This window comes from Daldinia loculata (assembly GCF_022478755.1).
Source record: "Daldinia loculata strain CBS 113971 unplaced genomic scaffold F4817scaffold_11, whole genome shotgun sequence".
NCBI lineage: Eukaryota > Fungi > Ascomycota > Sordariomycetes > Xylariales > Hypoxylaceae > Daldinia > Daldinia loculata.
Window position 1 is genome coordinate 157,703 of NW_026054865.1, and position 22,159 is coordinate 179,861.

The following is a 22,159-nucleotide window of genomic DNA, read 5'->3' on the forward strand; positions in this document are numbered from 1 at the left end:
CTGCATATCTTAGGTATCGATAGCTTTATCGATAGTCTCTATCAATTAGCTACATGCACCGATAAGTTTTCTTACCTTCCGACTTACATCACAGCCCACAACCAATGGACGCCGCACTCTAGCTCTCTGCCGGCTTCGGCCCTGATATTTCTATACACCCCTACCTACGTACAATTTATAGTTAGTCAAGGGACTCACTATTACACCTACCTACCTACCTACCTCCACCCACCCTCCCCTTCTCACTCCTCTAACTCGCTACATACCACCACCACCACCACCCCCAACTAACCCCCCAATGTCGTCCAACCCCCCCTTCGCCACGGCCCTCCTCGCCGGCGGCATAGCCGGCACCACAGTCGACCTATCCCTCTTCCCCCTCGACACGCTGAAAACCCGCCTCCAGTCCCGCGACGGCTTCTTCCCCTCCGGCGGCTTCCGGGGCATATACCGGGGCGTCGGGAGCGCCGTCGTCGGCAGCGCGCCCGGCGCCGCGTTTTTCTTCTGCACGTACGAGGGCGTCAAGGGCCTGCTTGCGAAGAGGCGGCAGGAGCGGAATATCAGTGCTACCGGGGGAGACCATCTTATACTTGGGAACTTGGGACATAACGTTAGCGCCGGGAAGACCTGGGAAGCGCCCCTTGAGCACATGCTCGCTGCGAGTCTGGGCGAAGTTGCCGCCTGTGCGGTCCGCGTGCCTACTGAGGTTGTGAAGCAGCGCGCGCAAGCGGGTTTGCACGGGGGCTCGAGTGCCGCGGCCTTGGGCGCGATTTTATCGCAGCGTCGGGACATAGGGTTGACGGGGGTATGGCGGGAATTATACCGGGGGTGGGGCATCACCGTGATGCGCGAGGTGCCGTTCACCGTGATCCAGTTTCCGCTGTGGGAAGCGCTGAAGGGTTGGGGCCGGCGGCGGAAAAGCCTAGGTAGTGGAAATGTGGAGGTGAGCGCGGGCGAGAGCGCGCTGTATGGCAGTGTATCTGGTGCTGTGGCGGCGGGTGTCACGACGCCGCTGGATGTTCTTAAGACCCGGGTTATGCTATCTAAGGAACGCGAGAGCGTCTTTGTCGTGCTGAAGGATTTACTGTCCAGTCATGGGATACGACCTTTCTTCGCCGGAATAGGGCCTCGGGTTATGTGGATTAGTACCGGCGGCGCCATATTCCTCGGGAGTTACCAATGGGCTGTGAATGCCTTACAAGGAAACGTCTTATAACAGTCATAACACCCACGTGACGATCGCAATTAGACGAACAAATGCGGGAGATCGAGGCTGGAACAGGACAGTCCTCGCTGTATATAACTCGTGGGGGTATATACTAGTAGCCGCGTTCCAACATAGCGGTACGGGAGAGAGTATGTACAACAGACGATAGAGAATACCCCATTTTTAGATTTACCGGACATAGACACAGACACAATGGATGATACCCTCCCTCCTGTCAAATTCCAAATTCATCAACTTACAGTAGCTATAGGTGGTATTGGTTGCCCTCCAGGATCTGATACCGCGGGGTCATCAAGTGTCGGTTGTGGGAGCTCTTTCGGAATCTCTTTGCGACCATTCGCTTTATAATACAAGACTACATCGTTACCTCCCTTCCAAATGTGGGCTCGCAGTGTTGCAAGGCTCATGGTGTTTGGTAGTAGCTAAGTTTGTGGGTTAGCATCTTAGCTTCGCACACATTCATGTTGGCACATACCTGATCGTTGCAATACAATTCCAAGTATTCCTCAGGTTTGAGAGCATCGGGCTCGAGCTCTTCGGGCTGCGGGTCAATCCTCTCAGCCACATAGGCCAGAATTTTCTTTACTCTCAACATTCTATTCGCATTGAGACGGTTGTTTCCATCCGTGGTCGCAATACTAGGTAACGAATCCTTCCAAGGGTGCAGTACGAACGAGACCTTAACCGGCTCTTTTTGCGGAATCGTGTTCTGTCTAGGTCAGTTTGGATTCTCTAACAATAAAGAAAACAGCACGTACTGTAAGTAAGACTTCGCCCAACCACATAGGAGCCTTCTCTTCGATGATATCCGCGTCAACGCCGACACTCATCACCGTGCCCCTATACAAGTTGGCACTACCGCCTGATGTCTCTTCTTGGATGATAACCTTTGTACCAGGCGGGAGCTTAAGTACCGGTGCGTCAATGGGGAGAGCTGGCGTTATCTTGGTCTCGATCGGGCTATTCGGGGTCTCTAACAGCTGCTTCTCATAGTCGTTGTGGATCTTTTGGACAACACCGCGGAAATTATCGTCAATCTCCTTTTCGTGGTTTGAAGATGATTCCGACTTATTCTCTTCTGTCTTATCTTCCGCAACGGTAGGTTTCTCGATATTAGTAGATGCTGATCTTCCCAGTTTCTTACTCCCGAAAGACATGCCCATTCGGAATTTCTTGCTGAAGGGCGTACTGGGAGATTTAACATCTTTCTCCTTATCTTTATCTTTGGTCTCTACCGGAGACTTCGGTGTTTCTTCTTTAGCAGGTGCCTGCTCCGTCGCTCCTGGGGTCGTCGCCGCTTTTGCAGGGGCGTCTGCTGAGCTGATGCCGCCAGAGAAGTAGTCTTCACTAGACGATCGGTTTACCTGCTGAGATGGCTTTTCAAGAGGACTGACAGGTGCAGCTGTATTCTCGAAACCCCCTACTGCCAAGTTGGGAGCGGGAGTAGCTACGCCAATTGCCAATCCAGGGCTTAATGGGTGACTAATTCCATTCGCTCTTGGGGTTGTCGCTGGAGAGTCGCTGGATTGCCACCCTTGCATGTTTGAGGTAGGTATAGTTATTGATATCGGCGGGTTTATCTGAGAAGCTGCCTGGCGTTTCTCTACGCCTTCATTGAGTTTCAGTCTATGTATCTCATCTCGCTTGATTTCCTCATCGATTAACTTCGCAAATAAATATCGAAGAATCCATCTTCCAAGGTTTACTTCAAAAAGTTAGTATTTGCCCTATAATGAAACTCTCGTGAATCATACTTCTCTGATCTTCTCGGAATTCGACGGGCTCTGTCAGGATAAGCTCATCGGCATACATTTCAGCATCAAAACAATTAAAAGGCTCTAATATGACAGTCAAGTTGCCAGAACTTGTCTCGATTGAACACCAAGGAGCAACAGCTTCCAAAGTATTAACTTCAGGTTCAACATCTTCGAGGTGTTTCTTTCCGAATCTCTGAATAACTTCGCACTGCTTCTGATTAGCTACACCCCTATATCACGCATAGAGAGCGTACCTTAATCAGATCCCACAGCAATACATCACCAGCAGTGTCAAGAGTCAATACTCGTCGTCGATCGTTAAGGAGTTTATGTTTCACCAGCCCATTTTGCCCTTCGATGGTTTCTTCCGGTAAGTGATGTATAGGCTCGATAACAGGGACAACGGTGTCACCAAGGATCTCCGAGCCTTTTCTAGACGCCGCGCTGGTCGTCAAATTGTGTTCAGAAGAATCGTCGAGTTCCGGTGGGAAAGCTGCAGTGTTCGATATTCGTAATACCGCCTTAGCCGGAATTTCGTTTTTTCCTTGCCCATCTGCAGATGCCGCAGGAGACTTTCTCGATCTCGAAACTGTGTTGATAGCCCGCAAGTGTCTGAATGCCTCTGGGAGTAGAGCATCGGTGCCAGTATCAACATTCGTCCACCTATTAATAGAAGAGCTCGAGGTAGCCGACCATATGTAGTCCTCACAAGCCACCAATTTGCTGACACCATCGTGTTCCTGAGCTACGGCCACGGATAGACCTTCGTCCATCTCCACGGTCCCTCTAGTGTCCGTCTTGACAATAAGGCCAGACCGGTCGCTACTGTAGAAAACAGCCAGCTCGGGATCTTCAGAAAATAGCGACCAGACACTATCGTTGTGCATAGTAAGCGTATACATGCACCTACCAGCTGTGACGCTCCACACTTTGACGGTCTGATCGGAGCTAGCGGTCATGACGGTGTCGCCGGCCTCGTTCATTAATATAGCACGGATATTGTCGGTATGGCCAACCAGCTTGGTGATCCTCTTCCCCGACTTGGGGTCCCATAACCGTACTATTGACTCTGGGCCCCCGCTGGCTAGAATATTCTGGTTGACGCACATGGCATATACGGAAGCCTTTTCGCTAACATCTTCGCCTCTAACGTCGATTTCTAGGGACTTCCCCTTGCCATTGAGGTCCCAGAGATATATCTTTCTATCAAGACCACCAGATGCGACCCAGTCTGCAGAACTAGGTGTCGCGACACACTTAACGTAGTCTGTATGTTGGCCGATGGTGTGAGGTTCGGTATCCCCAAGTTCGGGTCGCCATACTTTTACAGTCAGGTCGGAAGATGCGGAGACGAGGGCGGAATTGTTGGAAGCGAGAACGATGTCATTGACCCAGTGGGTGTGAGCTTGGGTCGATGCGCGGAATTTGGTAGTCGGTTGGGGTTTTGCATTTTGGCTAGACGCACGCCCTCGATCCGAATAACCGTTTAGATCAAGGTTCAGATCCCAGGCGCAGATAACTCCATCTCTTCCTCCAGAGTAGCTATGCGATAAAGTTAATGGACGGGACGGGACGTGGTCGCATGACAGCAGCCGGAAGCTTACAGGATAGCGTTGTCTCGGTCTACTGCAAGTCCATTTACACCAAGTCTATGGCCGCCGGATGACGAATGGTCGAGTTCAAGAACTGAAATACAATATAGTTGTTAGGACAAAGTCAAAAAAAGGGTCTCCCTATTTTAGCCCATTTCACTCAAGCGTATAGCAAGACGTGACGATAAAGTTGGAGTGGATAATAAGATGGTGACCATTCAACTATGCGGGGGTGGGCAAAGATCAACGGGTAGAGGGGACTAAGAGGTGTAAGGTAGGTCAATTAAAGAGAGACAACGGAATTAATAGAAATGACGAACCATAGCTTATCCTCTGACGCGCCTTTTTGGCCATGGCAAGTGGGAAAATGAAGAGATTGACATGCGAGGAGGTATTGTCGAAGGAATATTGGATAGAATATTCGACAGGATACTACCTCGGATGGGCACAATAGCATTGATTAACAAACATCAAGAGCTACCAAGGTTATGGGGGAACTGGGGAAAATAGCTTAAGATATTGGCTTGGATATTGCACATACCTACATGGGACATGGGATGTATGTAGGTACGCTAAAGTATCCTGTATTTAGCATTGGTGCTTCCCCAAGATTCAGGCGCTACTGTGCTGTAACTCAGCCATGGGACCCCGTCCCACGCGATCACCACGCAGCAAGCGCAGTTAGACCTACATATTCGGAAACCCCACTTCCAGTCCCACTCTTTTATCGAACCAATTTAAGATGTTCAACCTCTCAGAATCGATTTCTCGTACCCACATCTTCCCACTATGGTACCTTTTCTGCTCTATTGCATCACCCCCTGCGTTTGTAAGATGCGCGAGATGCGCAAACCGCAAACTAGAACTACGTAACCCTCCAACTTCGGACGACAAGTTACAGACCGTATACCAATCCATCCATTCGATAGATATGCCTAAGGATATGCCTACGAGCTGTTAGGCCATATATCCATATATGAATTACCAATGGCCATGTCATCGACCTAATTTATTTATTAGCCCCCTTTTATCGTGAACCCTTCCTAGACGAACACACTTCTGTATTAAAACAAAACACTCGAGCTAGTCAATATCTGCACAGTAAATTCTAACTTCACACCGATATTTCTTGGTTATTAATAATATATTTCCAGACGTAGAGCTAGCTAGCTCCCTACGGTGTGGTAGTGCTTTTGCACATATACACGGGGAATGGAAGCCAAGGTTTGGCCAAGAGAACAGCAAATGCGCCTCCTACTCCATAGTCGCCCGAGCTTGATCCGTCTATCCTTAACTAATACCTTCCCAGAACTAATGAATAATGGTGTTATCCCAGAATCCAGAGCGCGGAATTCTTCAATATTGCTTCCGGAACTGCTCCAGGAGCATCAGCGAGTCTCGCACTCTCTCGGCAGCTTTCTCATCTGGCGATGGGCTGGCCAGCCTTTGTTCTTCTATCCCCAGTGTAAGTTTTTGTCTTTATCCGAATGCCCCATCCACGTGCTCTACTATGGTCTCGAGGACCTGAGCACTCTTACCTAGTGACGAGGACGGAGTCCCTCCCGCAAGACTGGTTGTGGTGGCCTTGCCGTTGGCGGCAGTAGCCCGCCATTGGACTCTCGCACACTCCGGGCATGGGGTATCTTTTGGTCTCAGAGCGACGCGGCGCTGGCATTGCAGCATCCCAGGAGGCAGCTTGGGTTGTTTATCTGGCAGGAACTTGGTCTTGTCCAGAACCATGTCGTCTTTGGGACCGCATCTCCTGGCGACGTGGCAGGGGGATGTGTTCTGGTATAATCGGTGGTTGCATCCCCGGAAGGTGTTCCAGATCTCGATGCACATGGTCCCTAGGTGTAACTCAAGTGCAGGAGATGACTTGCGGTAGTGGTACGACGCTTGACTGCAGGAAATATTACGAGATGTCGACGATGCGATGGACGAGTACGCGGTCGGAAGTAGAGGGGGTTTGGTTGCCTAAACTGTTTGGATGGCATCGGCGAAACGAATAATTTAAATAAGGCAATAGGTGCCGATTTGTGTCAGTGGAAAACTGTACTGTAGGCGAAATGGTGAAGGCGGCGACGTGAGTTGAATGCGATTTGTGTGCGCAACTCACAAAATTTTGGCAAGTCTCTTGAGTTGGTCGCGTCGTCTACTTCGTCATCATTGTAACCAGATGGTACCCATTGTGCGCAATGCACAGTGAATGGGATAAGGAAAGTCCCCCAAGTAGAGTACAAAGACTTTTCCACGTTGTCTAGAGGGCGAGTTGGCTATTCTAGGCATTTTTGTACTACAGCGCTCTGCAGTGAAAGGGCGAAGCGTCGTATATAAAGAGATGAGATAGAAAGCTATTGATGGTAGTATCACAAAGGTATTGCTCCTTTGATGCTCTAATATTAGATGTCTTAAACCGGACAAGCCATACAAACAGTTACTTGAGACCACGAGGTAGTGACTATCATGCGAGGTTGTTCGTGAATTGTTTGCTCTAATGTGAAGCCGCTTGTGGTCAAGATTGGTTGTATCCGTTACCCGATATCACGCTGTGAGGGTTCTATTTTATACTAGAAAGTAACAATTCATATTCCCGCTAGTGACTAGGTAGTATAGGCAGTTATGATAAGATTCTTTTGGAGTTCTTCATTGCTGATTGCTCTCATCCCATCTCACGAATCCCTCCCCCTTTCCCTTCCTATGGGATACTTGCAATAAGAATTACATTTTTTATGCTTTGCTCGTTACTTATAATCATACATATTTGAAAAACTTGTTACGTTGGAGCCTAGAGTCATTCAAAAGTTTCCGTATCATACCTTTTGATCCTATAGAAGATCTATATGACTAGGTACCTACCTAGACGCTGTGAAGGTACACAACATAACGACTGAACCATATACTAGAACATGCTTCAAAGCAATACCCTGAACCACCGACCACGCTATCCCAGTATATACTGGTGAACACCATATAACGACAGTACCGATTCCATGGCCGACCATTTTATCCTTGACACCCCTCCAAATATCGTTGCCCCTATTTACACCATAACGTATTACACCGTCAACTCCTAGCCCAGGGTTGCAATCGAGATTCTAGTTCTGGGCACTTCTATCATCACCGGGGGTCCCGGGATCCTCTTAGCTTTCTGGGCGTCGAAGAATCAAAATGGCGACCCCTTCGGCGAGCCTCCGTATTATCAGATGGACGCGGATGTTGAGACCTTACGTGAGGCAGGTGAATACCAAGTTCTTGATTCATACCGTCCGGATGAGCCATATCCCGACCGGCGTGTGAGTCCCTATCATTATGTTGACCGTGCCTTGTGTCTTCGCTTTCTTGCATGTTCGCTTGGTCTTCCGCGATGTTTTCGATATGAACCATTCTCCTTTCAGGTATACGGGAGGCATTCCCTCTACCTTGACTACCCACTCGGCGATCCCGCGTTCCAGTCGCGATACGTTCGGACTCTGATTCCCCTATACCGGTCCTAACAGTGCTTCTTAGGGGCCTGAGAGATCTAAGCCTCGTGTTACGCCGGACGTCACGCCGTGGATGTGAAACTACTTGGTTTGTCGATGTATTATAACCGTGGTTTTCTCTACGACTCCTGAGCCTGCCTGGTGGACGTACGCGTGGGCGGGATGCCCTTTCCACCTCGTTTTCTGAAGTCAATTGTTGAATCCGGAGCCGTACACGATACATGGCCTCTACTGAAAGGTAAAATCTTGTAGGTGTTGGCTGGGCCGTATCCAACCCTGTCGTGATAGTGTAGGTCCTCTCGTCTAAGTCGATTTCTTCCGTCGATGAGTCTTGTACGCCACTCCATGGTGGAGGATTTAGTCCCGTAGTACAAAAGGAGCATTGGTACGATTCCGACCTGGTGAGGAAGCACTCTACTTCACAGAAGACAGTCGTGAAGCAATACTCGACCCTATAATTGCTCGCCGTAACGTTTCCGCACGTTAGGCAAAGTGTACGGGTTCCGTATAACCGGCACATCGTGCTGTGTTCAATTAAAAGCGAGTAGTGTGTTGGTAAAATCGTTGGGATTGGATATTAATATGAGTATGCTAACATTCCTTTTTTTATATCTAACGACTGACTGGGAAGAATTATACTTTATAGAATGATGACTTTTCCTATAAGCGAAATAGGTAGTTCGTAAAAGTTGGGATGGTTGGAAAAATAGAACCCATAAGGGGGACTACTTTAGATACCTTACATATGATACAATTACACTTGCCTCTTGACTTAAGAAAGTATAGACAAGTTATGGAAGCCTCGCAGGTTCCTACTATATGCTATTTTAGATACAGATATTGGCAAGTGCTCTTCCCAAGCCAGACCAACCTTGTAGCTTACCAAGAAGAATTAATACGGAAGGTGAGCCAAAAGACAATAATATAGTATAATCAGAGATATTATATTCGTATTTACCGTTAAAAATACTAACCTATGTAAGCACCGAACCTATGCTCGAAAACCATAACGCCGTTTACCCATTCCAAACATAGCCACAAGGTATTTAACGAATGCGAGGGTATCCCCACCTCCCACGTAAAGCCAGACAGAATGCCTCAATTCATAATCCATTCAACTCCCTCTTCCTAGACGCAATATACTCATACGCTCATTCGTTCCTTACCCCCTACCAATGACGGTGTCCATATTACCCATAAGAGCGTGGACCTGAACCGTCGAACCGGGACCACCTGCGCCCTTCTGAGCTTCCAGCTTAGATCCTGGCCAACCTCCGACAGACCTGATAATCTTGACGTCTCTTCCCTTGACCTTTAGTCTGCCACTCGTCGTCTCGGCGCGTAAGTATCCCTCCCAGGCCTGAGGATACCGTAGTCCGATGTCTCCGCTAGTGGACTTGTGAAGCGCTTGCAGGCAGTTAAGTGGCCTGCCGCTAACCAGTCCCCTGTCTCCGTACCAAACCGGCTCGAGCACGCGGATGGCTGTAGTACCGCTCGTCGTTGCTGTCTCCAGTTGAGCGGGTTGATCCGGCGACACCCTGTCTTCGTTCATCACGGGAAGTAAATCAAGAGCGATGTCGCTAGCAGTACTCTTGAGTTCGATGCCAGCACCAAATGCGAAGGCACCATGGATACCTCCAGAAGTCGACTTGATATCTACAAGATAGTCGCGAAGCGGGATTTGTCCTCTCAAGTGCACCGGCTCTGTGGCATAGACAGTGCCGGATATCGAGCTCAAGGACAACACAGCAGCCTTCGGGTCCGTTTCGAGTTCTTCCTTGGGCGTGATCGACACTGTGATGTGGCCGGAGGTCGTGTGCAACCCTAGCATATCGTAAAGAGGCCAGTTGCCTTCGATCTTACCCGACGTGGTCGATATCTCAATAATACGAGAGTCGAGCACGTACGAATCTTTGGCAGGGATGAAAGTGTACTCCGGAGAAGACAGCATAAAGCCAGTGTTGTTGTACAAGGTAGGGTGGTCCGAACCGGACGTGATATCTCCTACGATCGAAGAGACCCTAGTGTAACCCGCCACGTGGAGAGATAGGTCGTCCAAAAATAGCATATCAAGATGGACTGAGCCCAGTGACAACACTCCTATCTCGGCGTTTTCGGGCACCCAGATTGTCGCTCGCATTTCGATACAAGGCCAGGTGTTCGGGTTTAGGGAGTTGTACTTCTTAGGCACGCTCACCTTCAAGGCTTGGGCTTCTTCGTCCACGAAGACGTCGAGTAGGACACCCTTGTCGTTGGTGGCGATCTCCAGTATCAAGCGCGGACTACCTCCGGCATCGAGCCTTCGTACATTGACTTGGCCGGCAACGCGCACCTGGGTGTTTCCGGAGTGTGCGTGCTGGTCCTCTATGAAAGTAATATTGTGGTTCCTATCAAAGTTGAGGCCTAAGATCTGATCCTCGAAGCGGTACACTGCGTTATCGCAATACGTTGGCGGAAAAGGGCCGGCGACCCCAGGCGCATCGGGTCCGGGTCCAGCCACGGGTTCCTTTACGGACTCGGGCGGTGATCCTTCTTCGGGCTGCGCCCCAATAGTTTTCCTCTGCGTAACCATATTAGCGACAGGTTCCGACCGATGCCAAGAAAAAGGTGAAGTTAGATGGTCCGGCTTACATGATCATCTTCTTTTATAATGCGCAAAGAACTTGCTAGAAATCCGATCGAGACAACCAGTACAATCAGGCCAAGCACCAGGGTCCTCCAACCGAGCCACGTAGGCAGCCGTCTCCTGACTCGTCGAGTCCAGTGCGGTGTGTTACCAAGTTCTTCGTCGATTGGTTGGCCGATGCTCTCGGGACCTCTGGCTAGCAGCCGCTCGTTCTCGATGGTTTCCTGCGCACCCATGGTAGGGGTAAATGTGTTGTAGCTTCTAGATTGGGGTTGTTGGCTGGTGGACGAGAGGGGGGAGATTGGCGATGGTGAATACGCCGGTGGAGCGTCCGAATATACGGAAGGAGTCCGCCCTCGTGTTGGATAGGTTCTGAGAGTTCTGAGAGGGGTATATGATGATGACGAGGGAGAGTACGTATGCGTAAACGCGGAATTGGATTGCTGTCGACGTGGTGTGGTCGAACTAGTAGCGTGTTGCTCCGACTGACTGGGTTGTTCGGTAGTGCCTAATCTTGTAGTAGTATGGTTGTAGTTGTGATAATAGTCTTGTCTTCTCCGAGTATTTGGCGAGGACATTTCTTCCTCTGCCTCTCTCGCTTTTGATTCAGCGCCAGACTCGGATGTCTGCTGGAGCGTAGGGTCGGGGATTAAGACGTTTGGTACGTTTGGGACGGCATGGGACGAGGATGATGAGGCGAAGTAACCGTCCGAAGGCGATAATTGATCTGCGTAGTCCTCGCCATCTGATTCATCGCCCATAGAATACAAGTTATCGGCGTAAGGCATAGTTTCTTCGGTTCGTTGAAACAGTCTTGGCGGAGATTGAAACTATCGCCAAGCTGTTCTGCTACACTCGAAACGCTGGTTTGTGTCTTACCGCACCAGTAAAAGTAGGACGTAAGAAGCTAGGTTAGTGGATAATTATAGAGAATAATGATAGAATTGGTTTATTTTCTCTAGAATAAGATGTAAAGTGATTCCATCTCGCGTGGGGTGATGTTAGGGAATATCACAGAACGTGGTGGTTTTGATTACGACACGGTAAGGCTGTGACTAACACCATGATAATTGTTGAGACTATACTATATGCGATCCTCGGTACCTCACTTACCTAGGATAGACTCCGATCGCTACTAGCAACGTACCTCTAGCCCAATTGTAGTCAAGAAGGCTGCGTAAGCCCTATCTGCGGTCTACGCACGTTACGCCGTATAGACGTGCTCTATTGAGCCGTAAGGCGGAGCGGTGAAGCCATATTCTAGGGTTATCGAGGACGTAGTTGCAGCAGGACGTTGCGAAAAGGGAAGCTGGATAGAAGAAGCGTTGATATTGGAGTTGTGCTATTGGTTTGTTTAAGGTAGTCTAACTCAGACTGTATATCCAGGTACTAGCTGCGTTACCCGTTCGCGCAGGCGCTTACGGGGGAGTGCCTAGCTTCAAGAGTGCCTTTTACGCCACATATAAGTCTGGCCTTTCTGATTGGCTAGCCACACCTCAGCGCACGTCCGATGAAGTTTTTGTAAAATCAATTGACCTACTATAGTATTGTATAAAAATTCTAATAATTAGTATCGTTGGATAGAGCGCGTTTTGCATGACCTTTCTATCCTATTTGCATATGTTTCAGACCTTATGCGACAGGATGGCAAAGGAAAAAGTCGCCAACTGCGGGGCGATTCTAAGGATCTGATTGGCTGGAAAAATTGTGGCAGTACTAATAAAATATAGAAGAGTTGATAATACCACGCCGTGCCGCATACCGCAATACCACATACTACTAGCAAATACCCCGCTGCTATGCTTCTTCCTCCCCCCTGCCCTTCAAAAGTCCTACGTGAGATCCCCCGCTCCCAAGGACATAGTGATACGTCAGCTGCTGGCTTTCAACTTATACGTAGTCCCATGGGTCGAATTGCGAATTCAATATATCGCTATACTCTTGATTGGCTGTCGGAACCCGAATAGCTGGAGCCTGGAGGAGCTGACGAGTTATTCTATACCCCCTTCGTATACTTATACCCTGTGATGACGACACTGTCCCGGCCGGTTGAGATAGGCGATAGTGTCACTATACTCAGTTTACCCGGACCTCGTCAGCCCTAGCTATCTAGTCTGATCCGAAGTACGCGGCTCTCCGATTGAGTTCCGGCTCGCGTTGAAGATCTGCCACGTGAGCATGATTCGGCGTTTGATCCGGATTATCGGGCCATATGCTACGGTATATTGAACTACGTCTATAGCCGTTCGTTGGCATCATGATGGCGTAGCTTGGACATATATCTAACTAGCGGCGACGTTCTTAGATAGGGTATAGCCCTCCATGTAGACTGACTTGTAGACAGATACGAAGTCTATAAATATCCTTGCTGACGTGACAAGGACTTCAACTCGTAGACTTATCTATTGAATTACTTGTATGCTAATGTTTTGAGACTTCAACAGGTCCATGATGAATTTAAGCTGTGTCTGGAGTCTCTAGTCATGCGGAATGGAGGTACAATCTCATAGAGGTGATAAACTTCCAGCTGGAAAATGAGCCAGAGCTAAGGTCATACTGTAAATGTAGCCTAGAGATCAAGATCCATATATGATTATCTATGAATTGCCCCCTTTAATCATGTGCAATCTTTCCGATGTTTTGTGAATGGCACTGTGTGAGTCTTTAGTGAGATTTGGCCCTTCTCCCCTGGTGCCAAATCTCAGTAGTGTTCTCAGTTGACCACGAGTAGACTCAAGACAATGTACAGTAACATAACATCTATATCTCATTCGTATCTTACTTTTCTGTGAACATTCACTTCGCTTGAGTGGCCCTATTTGAGTAAGGATTTAGATTGTTTTGATTACTGGGTGATGGGATGAACCCAGAGTACCCAACTCATGGTAAGGGATAATAGGGGTTGCAATTGGGTTACCACAGTACTACCTATCACCTTCGATGTTGGTTCTTCAATGACATGATGCGGCAAAATGTCAATGTTGACGCTATTGAATATCGTCGATATTTGGAATTCGGATATTACAGCAGTTGAATGTCCTCGGAGATGAAAACATCGTCGTCTAAAGCTACCCAAGGGACATTGCCACACAGAAGTGAATGTCTCTGGAGCATTGAACAACTTGGAGTCACGAACATAGTTAATGAGAGAAGGTATATGCGAACTAGAGCAGTCCAGCGTAGCTATATTGCCTGTGCTTAGTGTACGCATACATACTTACACACATATATGTCGTATACTTGATCGTGTAGGTAAGGGGTGCTCGTGATTCGAGCTCGTGCGGTCCCGACTGCTGGCTAACTTGGGGTGGTACTCATTCTGGGGCTTTAGAGCTCATATTCATTTCGATATGAGTAGATATATGTGATGGATCGACCTGGCTAGGCATCAGGAAGGGAATCACACCTTCCGTCGGGAGTTAGCATCTCGAGGCTTGTCTTGGCCGTGTTACCTTTTCATATCGCTTCTGAGTTAGTAGAAGTTAAGGTCCGTGTGAATAGGTATGATAGAGGTTTAATTAACGCAACAAAAGTGTTCTAATCAACGATGGGGAGACACTAAGATATCCCCACTAAGGGGCTACTGTAGGTCTTCCGTAGTGATGCCAATCTACTCTTGCCCATAAGCATTGCCATCTATTCGCTGGTAACACATCTCGTTTCACAAGTGTGACTCGGATAGTCGAGATGGTATTTAGGCATAACCGAATGTGTCTGTGTTACGCCCAGCATTTGTGTTCGTCGTGTTACCCTTCTAGAAAAGGGGTAGCCTGACTGTTCTAGACATTACCTTGGGTATTCAACCCATTGCTCCCGACAAGTCAAATTTTCGAAGATGAAATATGAGTACCCACGATTGGGGTTCTTGGTACTAAATTCCCCGATCTTTGATGAGGATTGACCTCGAGATTTCGCCCAGAACTGTGTCGTGGGGTGTCATCGAGAATCAATATAAGCCCCCCCGCCGGCAGATGGCATATCTACCATCCCTAACGAGGTTAAAACATGCCATTCGTATTCCGGTCGCCGCCTTTAGCGAGATTATATGGCGTTAATCGTAGCAAAATATCACGCCGCGGAGAGTAATCCGTAGTCTTCCCTCAACCACCAACTTATCCTTACCTGCCGGACTATCGTGAGAGGCTCGGGGTTGTCGGTATCCTAGTGTTACCGCACTTTGCACGAGGATTAGGACAGATACTTTAAGAGCGGGTCGGGATTGGGCCTAGCCCGAGCCCAGGTCATGGGCGTCGCTGTTCTCGTAGTGCAGCGGAAGTTTTCTGGAGCACTCGTTGGGCCATAACCGACCACTAACCTCTCGTAACGTACGCTATAGTCGTAGCGGATATTCGTGGCTTACTATTAGCATCGATCTATGCTCGAAGTTGGTTCCGTCACTCGAGCTGAACGATTAACAAACATCCCATGGTACGTTTTTGCCGTGAATTCCGATATAATACCCCCAAGAGGGTTTCCGGAAGCAGTCCACAGATCGCCAGTGGGTAGCGTATGGAAAGCTGCGAAACAACCCTACGAGCTAGATTTACGAGTGAGTAACTGGATACCTGCTAGTGAATATTGTGGTTCATTGAACCCTTCTGTGGCGGTTATGTGGCCCGACAATACTTTCCGGAAAGGGGCCATGCAGCTACGAGTAACACAGCAGAATCTGTCACATCGTTCTAGAAACACATTTCTTCCAAAGAATGCCAACTAGGGTAAATTAGTGTGTCCTTTCCGTGCCGTCTCACCCCGATCTAGAATCATCGTAGAGGTTAGGGTACCTAGCCGCTAGTGGCGCGTCTGGAAGCCTGCGGCTACGTCAACGACAAACGGATGACCGCTGGTAGTAATGATGACCTGCAGTACGCTTCTAATGCGGTAATAGAATAAGAGTCGGTGAGTAGCATCTAATTCTTTACAATGAGATATTTGTGAGAACAGTCCCCCATCTCCTTCCGAACGGTGTACGGTTTGCAAGCGGTGTTGACTACCGAGTAGCTGATCTCAGCACTGGCGGACAAGAAGTTGGAGTTTACACCTAAAGCCGCAGTTGGCTTATTGTATACGGTGTTTCGGACATTCCATCTTATTACAGATCTCTATGCATTTGATATATAATACCACTAGACTGCCGGTAGCACAACATTTTGTCATTCTGTCAGCTGTGATGTCGGTAGCCAGTGAGTGACTTAAGAGCTCCCGGGCTTATTGCATGTCATTCCAATAACTCCTGCTCACTTAAGGATTACAAACCTTCCTGATAGAAGATGTAAATAGTATTTGCCAAGGTCAATCTGTAAATAATATGTCGCGCAGAGATATTCCTCGGGGATTATAGTATCGCCATATCTTCATTCTAAGGGAGAACTCCAATTGTGAATAGAACTCCAATGCATTATTTCTACAATTCACATGTGGCTGTACAGTATATTTCCTGTTTTAGAGAGCGCTAATTAGAGTAGCTGTGATATTAGATCATACAAGCATTACTGATTTTGCTACCTTACGATTTCTCAGACCTTGGCTACCTACTTAAGGCAGGTTGGGGTAAAACACACTTACGTACGGATTCGTATCTATATACCACATCTAACCGAGTGTGTATTTCGCAGTTTGAAGAACCCTTTTAAATCCCAACTAAACTAGTTGGTCTAAGCGTAGATTTAACGACAAACTTTGCATATTATGGTCCAATAGTCGTCTCATCGTTACACACGATAGTCCCTAGGGGGTAAACTAGGTGAACTTGCAGGACAACGATGTTTGATTTTTTACGCTTGGCAGCCGATTTGCTGGCAGCGCGAACATGCATATGGGTGGGTACAATGAAGCGAGGGAGCCACGATACTCACCAGATTTAGATCCCAGGCCGGGTAGTGAGCCGGATTTTCCGAGCTTGAAGTTTGCCTTGTGACCTTGTGACTTGCCATTCTGGTGGGTTTAAACCGTCTAGCAGGAAACTAGTGGAGATTGAGGCTCTGACAAGACCTTTCAACGACATCCAACTTACGCTGTGTAGTTGCAACTAGCCTTGCTTGGACACATAGCTAATCGTAATCCATACATCTGATCTGGATCCGAGTAACACTGATGAGCGCATTGATGAGTGCCAAGCTGTGGGCTGCTGAGGTCGGACGGCATATGCGTACATAGTATGCTTCTCTTGCCTCTTTAGGCAGTTACCAAGGTCTTCGCCTGCGCCAGCATATACGAATAGTATAGGTGAGATGGTTATTTCCTTAGTTTGAGGCTGTGCCAAAGGGCCGTTTATATTTCTGTCCTCGACAATCCCTTCTATGTAAACATGTGTCTTGGACGTGATGTTGCCTTATGATTAAACATCTTGGCTAAAGTTTGCGATGGAAGGACCTCGATTCTTCATATTGGGAAAAGAAGAAGGTGATTGGAGGATAAAGACGTTGTGTATTATCCAATGATATTGTCGGGGCTCACAACGTACTTCTTCCTGCGACACAGCCGCTGTGAGGGTGTCAAGGCTTGTTTGACTTGTCATATCCCTAGAGGGCCTCAAGAAAACAAATGTGGTGCTAGATGGCGCGAATGATGTATCTTGGACGGCTAAATTACCCGTCCTCTTTCGTACTTTTTAACATGCCGTTTGGCTCGTGGGGTGCGGGAACAACGCACAAGGGCTGATCGCTTCGTGAGCTGTTTAACCGCAAATGTCCCTAACGTCGCTGCCACCTGAAGTGATAATCACGCCGAGGTGTCAAGAAATATCTTCGCTAGATGGTTGAGTGCAGGCAGTGTAACGTTTAAGCAAGGTGCGGGATACTGCATATTGCGCCGCTTGGAAACTCGGTAGCTACCTAGCATTGATGCTCGAGAGTGCCAATATATTGGAATGGCCGCTTCTTGCATACAAGAATGGAAGGTTCAGTTCGTCATATAGAATATTGATCCTAATATCTGGTGTTTCATCGACTATCGACACATAACCGGTACTTGAGATACGACGTTACTAATAAGGCTGGAAGGATGAGTCAAAGATCCGACCTAGCGTCAGATGTGTGCGCATTGACCATGTATCGTAACGCGATCTGGATTTCTAAGATCTGACTGGACAAGGAGTTGAGATATGTAACACGATAAGACCAGGATAAAAAATTTTCATCCCGTACCGGAGTGTTGGAAGAAAAGGTAAAAAAGCTCTTCGATTTAACAAGGGCTGTAGGGTTTAGGTGAAGTGAAGTCCGTGCAATATTCTCGACGCCTTTGGAGGTTCTCGGCCTCCTTCTAGAATCTAGATGGATCTTACGGCATCGCGACCAACGGTGTGCAGTAAGGCGCATGATTATACCGAGTAGGTAACGGGGCTCACGGGAGAGGAGCTGAGAAAGGAAAAAAAGCATTCAGCTTCTTGTTATTACCTGGCGGCCTTACCTTAACCGCGGAACAAAAATTCTGATTGCCTTCCTGATACCGCTAGAGCGCTCCAGCTGTCGGTAGGCGCGCCAGATCCTTGAGCCAACGAAGAAATCAATTAGGATTATGAAGTAGTTACCTGATTAGTTATTACCTGATTAGTTAAAGCGTTGGTTGGCTAGGATCGAAAGGCTTCGAGGTCTAAATGACCAATCAGCTGCCGAATGCGGGCGCAGGATCCAAGATTCCTGGTAATCAATCTAGATAAAGGCGGCAAGTTTTATCGGTCAAACTTCTCTTAGACGGCGAGATAGACGCAAAACCGTTGTGACAAGCTTGGCAAAGATGACAGCAGGTACGCGGTAGACACGCACAACGTCTTCGTCACGAGGTATTTGCATAGTACCTACTTACCGCCTGTACCTATATATCGCGTAGGTTCAAATGTTGTTGAAGAGTTACCAATTACCAAAGAAGGAGTTGAGACTCGTGGATCGACCCAATGGATTGGACAAACGGAAAATGCCCATTGGATTGCAATCGCACTCGTCGGGACCGGGATGACCGCCGGGCTCTGCACTAAAAGAACCGGTCAGCTAAGCCTTAGACGGAAGTGATCTAGAATGCTTCCAGAAAGAAGCTTTATTGCGCGACGAATAACTTTGATTTCTCCATAGGTCTTCCCTGCCCAAGTGGGTCTCCAATCGGCGCTACGTAATGCCTACCCAAAGTACATCCATGAATAAATCCATGTACTTGTACCAAACCGACAAATTGCGGAGTATTCTTACCATTCTTACCCCTAATCCATGTACTTTAGTTGTAAATACCCTATTCTTCTTCCACGGACACCTCGGAGGTTAAAATCTTAGCTCGGAGCTATTGCCCAACTCTTTTCCCGATCAAGTATTATTTTGAGAGACGTAGCGATTCTCTTCCCGACAGTTCTTCCTACAACTCACTGTGTAGATCTGATGAGGTGGCATCCTTTGTGGGGTCATAATTTGGTCTCTTCGCATGGCCGAGCCCCTTGAATGGCGGTTCCGGTCGGCATAGGTACTGTAGTCGCATGTTATTGCGTTCCCGCGCATACGCTTGTCCTCGAAGGGGCAACAATATTTTCCCGGTTTTTTTTATGGGCTTCTACCCTTTTTTATGAAGGGAGAACTTGCGGTGAATCGTGAATACGTAGGTGGGCAGAGAGCGAGCAAATAGTTTACTTACTCAGATGGGGGTTATGGGACTTTGAACTCAGCCCTCAGCCTGTCTTTGTAAATGATGATTTTCTAACCTCAGCGTGTGAAGGTATAGTATATGTATGCAGGTATATGTAGGTATGCATGATGTAGTATGTAGGCGAATAAGTCTTGATGCCACCCACATGGTACTCACGATTTCGCTCTGGCAAGGCTGCCCCCTCTCTGCTGGAGTCATCAAGCTCCGGTATTGCAGCCGAATACAGCATTGCTGACGATCATAACCGTGATGTCACGCCCAACTGGCAGGCTATTAGCCTCGCTGGAAATGGCAGCGTAAGCAGCCGATCCCACACCTTGTGTCTGTTTAAGATTTCTGTTCCTTGCCTTTATCGGCGGAGGTGAGGCTGTTTCGAGAACGGACATGTGCTGGGTATGCCTGTGTCCTGCATGGCTGATCTTGACCTGATTCATACCCCCCCTCGCGCTTCCAACAACGGGTTCGAGCTGTCCAATGATGCAAACTGGTATCTTCTCCCATTCCCGCGTCTATATTGCGTTTCGAACTTGGTTGGCGGACAAGAGCGAGACACCAATGCTACCGCATATGCTCACCATCTGCCGACACTTCTTCTTCCAACTGGCAGAGAGGTAAAAAGAAGAGAGGGAGAGATCTACACCCTATGAGAACTGCCCTGTACTTACGCGGCTTGCGCGTCTATTAGTGATCTAATATCCCTATCAAGACTCGATGGAGATAGGCAGATAGCTCTCCCTCATGATAGTAATTGATCGATCAGCAAACTGGACGTTTCCTATCAAGCGGTGATTCTTGGACTGCTACTCCATGTCTGGCAACATAATATAAATAGTGTCTGCCGAGGAAGCTTGGCCCCAACGGTCGCGTGCGTCCAATTACGATTTTGGGGGGCGATGATACTGTAATTATCTAGGATAATATCGGCCGAGCCAGTCACATTGCGCGACAATCACGAGATGCTGTATGTAGCGCGAGAGGTTGCTGGGAGGGGCAACATGAGATTGCTGATATGGATGAATAAGAGCGGTACGGTCTAAGGTATGTATGTATTGTATGTATACCTTGTATATGTGTGTATGAGGAGATATGTATGTACAGTAGCATCTCTTGCAGGACCTGGGATACCAGTAGATACCCGTGAAAAGTTCATGCATATGGTTGATTCGAAACCGTTCGACGACATCGACTGTTGCAGGTGTCTTCCTGCCGTGATAGTCGAGTGATGGGAGAGTATGTTTCTTTGTGCGACATTGCGCATCTGCAAGTCATACATAATATCTGCAGTACGATAATGCTAAAGGGGGCTATTCAACGAAGGGTTGAGACAGACCTTAAGGGATCTGTCGACTAAGTCGGCATGAGGAAATTAAGGATACATAGGAGTGCCAGATTGAGAACAGACGGAAAAAAGAGCCAAGTTTTGGTGATTCACTGAGATGATGCCATCGTCATCCTCTTTTGTTCATTGTAGAAGAGACTAAATGGCGTCTCAACTTTAACTCTATTACACCTTAGGTAGGGTAGGTATACAGTATTACACTAGCTTCGTTGGTCATCAGCGCTTCGAAGTGGCGACCGGGCTGGTGCTATTGCCATAATTGCACTGGCTTTGCGTTCGCTTCTAGAATGGCATTGGTTGCAGCATGTACTACTACTGGCTGATACCCCACCATGAATAATTAGGTGTAGTCGCTGATTGGCTTTGTTCGTATCATCAGGTGCTTCTAGCATTCTTCCATCATTCCTCGCCGCTTTTATACTGTACGGCTAAAGAAGACAGGGGCGTCAACGGACTATTCCGCATGGGTACAAGACCCCTCTTACGCGATTGGAACAAGCTCATGTGATTGGACATTTTTGCTTGATTCTCCTTCTTCTAGCGCCATTCTAGCGTCGCGCCACCTTTTCGATACGTAGCACAGTACGTATGTTACCTCACCTGGCTGAAGCGACCGGGGCGGTAGTGGACGCTCTGTCGTTCTTGATGGTGAAAGATGACGGCGATACAATAGCAGTCAGGCAGACAGGTAAGGCTTCGAAACCTAACCTTATTATTGTTCAGCATTACAACAAAGCGGCGCTAGAACTAGTAGAGAATACTATATGCGCCGTAGCCTTATTATTGGTCTCGTTGGTCTCGTAGGGTCTCATAGGTGCGCACGTATGTAGATATCATAGATAAGTCAGGTATATGTACGTAAGAGCAGTGAACGAGGAGGTAATTGAACGTTGGCCGAACCCTTGGAGGGCTTCGCCCAGCCCGATTTGCTTCTCTTCCACCTATCCTGCCTTGTCCAGACCCCCCCGTCTTCCGGTTTTGGGGATACTACGTAGCAGGGTCAGCGCGATCGTCAATGCTTTTGTGTCATATTCTAGAAGAATACCGTAGAATGCCGTCCACCTATAGATCGTGATAATCATGACAATCATGAAGAATCGCGGTGTTTCTAGATAAATGAAAACCGTTGCAATAGGTTAAAAGGTTAAGATGGGTACTAAGGTACCTAGTCTATGTACCTATAGTACTGTACAGTGTACCTGTAGAAGATTTTCTTAGTCAAGAGTTCCACCATAAGGTTAAAAGGGGCACCCATCAAGATCCCAGTCATTCGCCATACATCAGGTACCTTGATCACCCCCAAGGGTGGGTACCAGTACTTGTCTCCCTTTTTCCCTTTAATCTTCCTTCTGTCTCCCACCCGCCTTCTGTTTCCAGTTTCTAAGTGTTCTATCCTATTTTGTCTACTATCTTCCCAGTCTACCCTTCATCAACCATTGAAGATCCTCTATCCGAAAGCTTTCATTCACCCTTGGCATTTTTGCAACTTTTGCAACTCTTGCACCATCAT

General features: G+C 48.0%; 4 protein-coding genes across 4 annotated transcripts; 1 reads left to right on the forward strand and 3 right to left on the reverse strand.

Annotated features, from left to right (window-relative positions):
* Positions 1-86: 86 nt before the first annotated feature.
* On the forward strand, positions 87-1,726 carry F4817DRAFT_330546 (mitochondrial carrier). The gene has a single exon (XM_049302405.1). The coding sequence runs from the start codon at positions 299-301 to the stop codon at positions 1,214-1,216; it is 918 nt and encodes a 305-aa protein (XP_049161229.1). The 5' UTR covers positions 87-298; the 3' UTR covers positions 1,217-1,726.
* On the reverse strand, positions 1,338-5,118 carry F4817DRAFT_23891 (WD40 repeat-like protein). Its single transcript, XM_049299004.1, has 7 exons — positions 4,898-5,118; positions 4,590-4,671; positions 3,240-4,527; positions 2,983-3,193; positions 1,987-2,933; positions 1,704-1,937; positions 1,338-1,650 (listed from the first exon to the last, which is right to left on the reverse strand). Exons 1-7 carry the CDS (start codon positions 4,929-4,931, stop codon positions 1,459-1,461), a joined length of 2,988 nt encoding a protein of 995 aa, XP_049161230.1. The 5' UTR covers positions 4,932-5,118; the 3' UTR covers positions 1,338-1,458.
* An 815-nt stretch (positions 5,119-5,933) lies between these two features.
* On the reverse strand, positions 5,934-6,419 carry F4817DRAFT_313640 (uncharacterized protein; the record flags this gene model as incomplete). Its single annotated transcript, XM_049300273.1, has 2 exons — positions 5,934-6,031; positions 6,116-6,419. The coding sequence occupies 2 exons, from the start codon at positions 6,417-6,419 to the stop codon at positions 5,934-5,936; spliced, it is 402 nt and encodes a 133-aa protein (XP_049161231.1).
* A 2,279-nt stretch (positions 6,420-8,698) lies between these two features.
* F4817DRAFT_330555 (uncharacterized protein) lies at positions 8,699-12,158 on the reverse strand. The gene is made up of 2 exons (XM_049302406.1): positions 10,691-12,158; positions 8,699-10,619 (listed from the first exon to the last, which is right to left on the reverse strand). Exons 1-2 carry the CDS (start codon positions 11,471-11,473, stop codon positions 9,222-9,224), a joined length of 2,181 nt encoding a protein of 726 aa, XP_049161232.1. The 5' UTR covers positions 11,474-12,158; the 3' UTR covers positions 8,699-9,221.
* Positions 12,159-22,159: the final 10,001 nt, after the last annotated feature.

Bases quoted from the DNA above. Each gene is read 5' to 3' on its own strand.
- F4817DRAFT_330555 (XM_049302406.1), bottom strand. From the start codon at position 11,473: ATGCCTTACGCCGATAACTTGTATTCTATGGGCGATGAATCAGATGGC. The intron at 10,620-10,690 runs GTAAGCCGGACC...ATGGTTACGCAG, and splicing joins TTATAAAAGAAGATGATCAT to AGGAAAACTATTGGGGCGCA.
- F4817DRAFT_23891 (XM_049299004.1), bottom strand. From the start codon at position 4,931: ATGGCCAAAAAGGCGCGTCAGAGGATAAGCTATG. The intron at 4,672-4,897 runs GTTCGTCATTTC...ATTGTATTTCAG, and splicing joins GCGTCAGAGGATAAGCTATG to TTCTTGAACTCGACCATTCG. The intron at 4,528-4,589 runs GTAAGCTTCCGG...TTTATCGCATAG, and splicing joins GACCGAGACAACGCTATCCT to CTACTCTGGAGGAAGAGATG.
- F4817DRAFT_330546 (XM_049302405.1), top strand. From the start codon at position 299: ATGTCGTCCAACCCCCCCTTCGCCACGGCCCTCCTCGCCGGCGGCATA.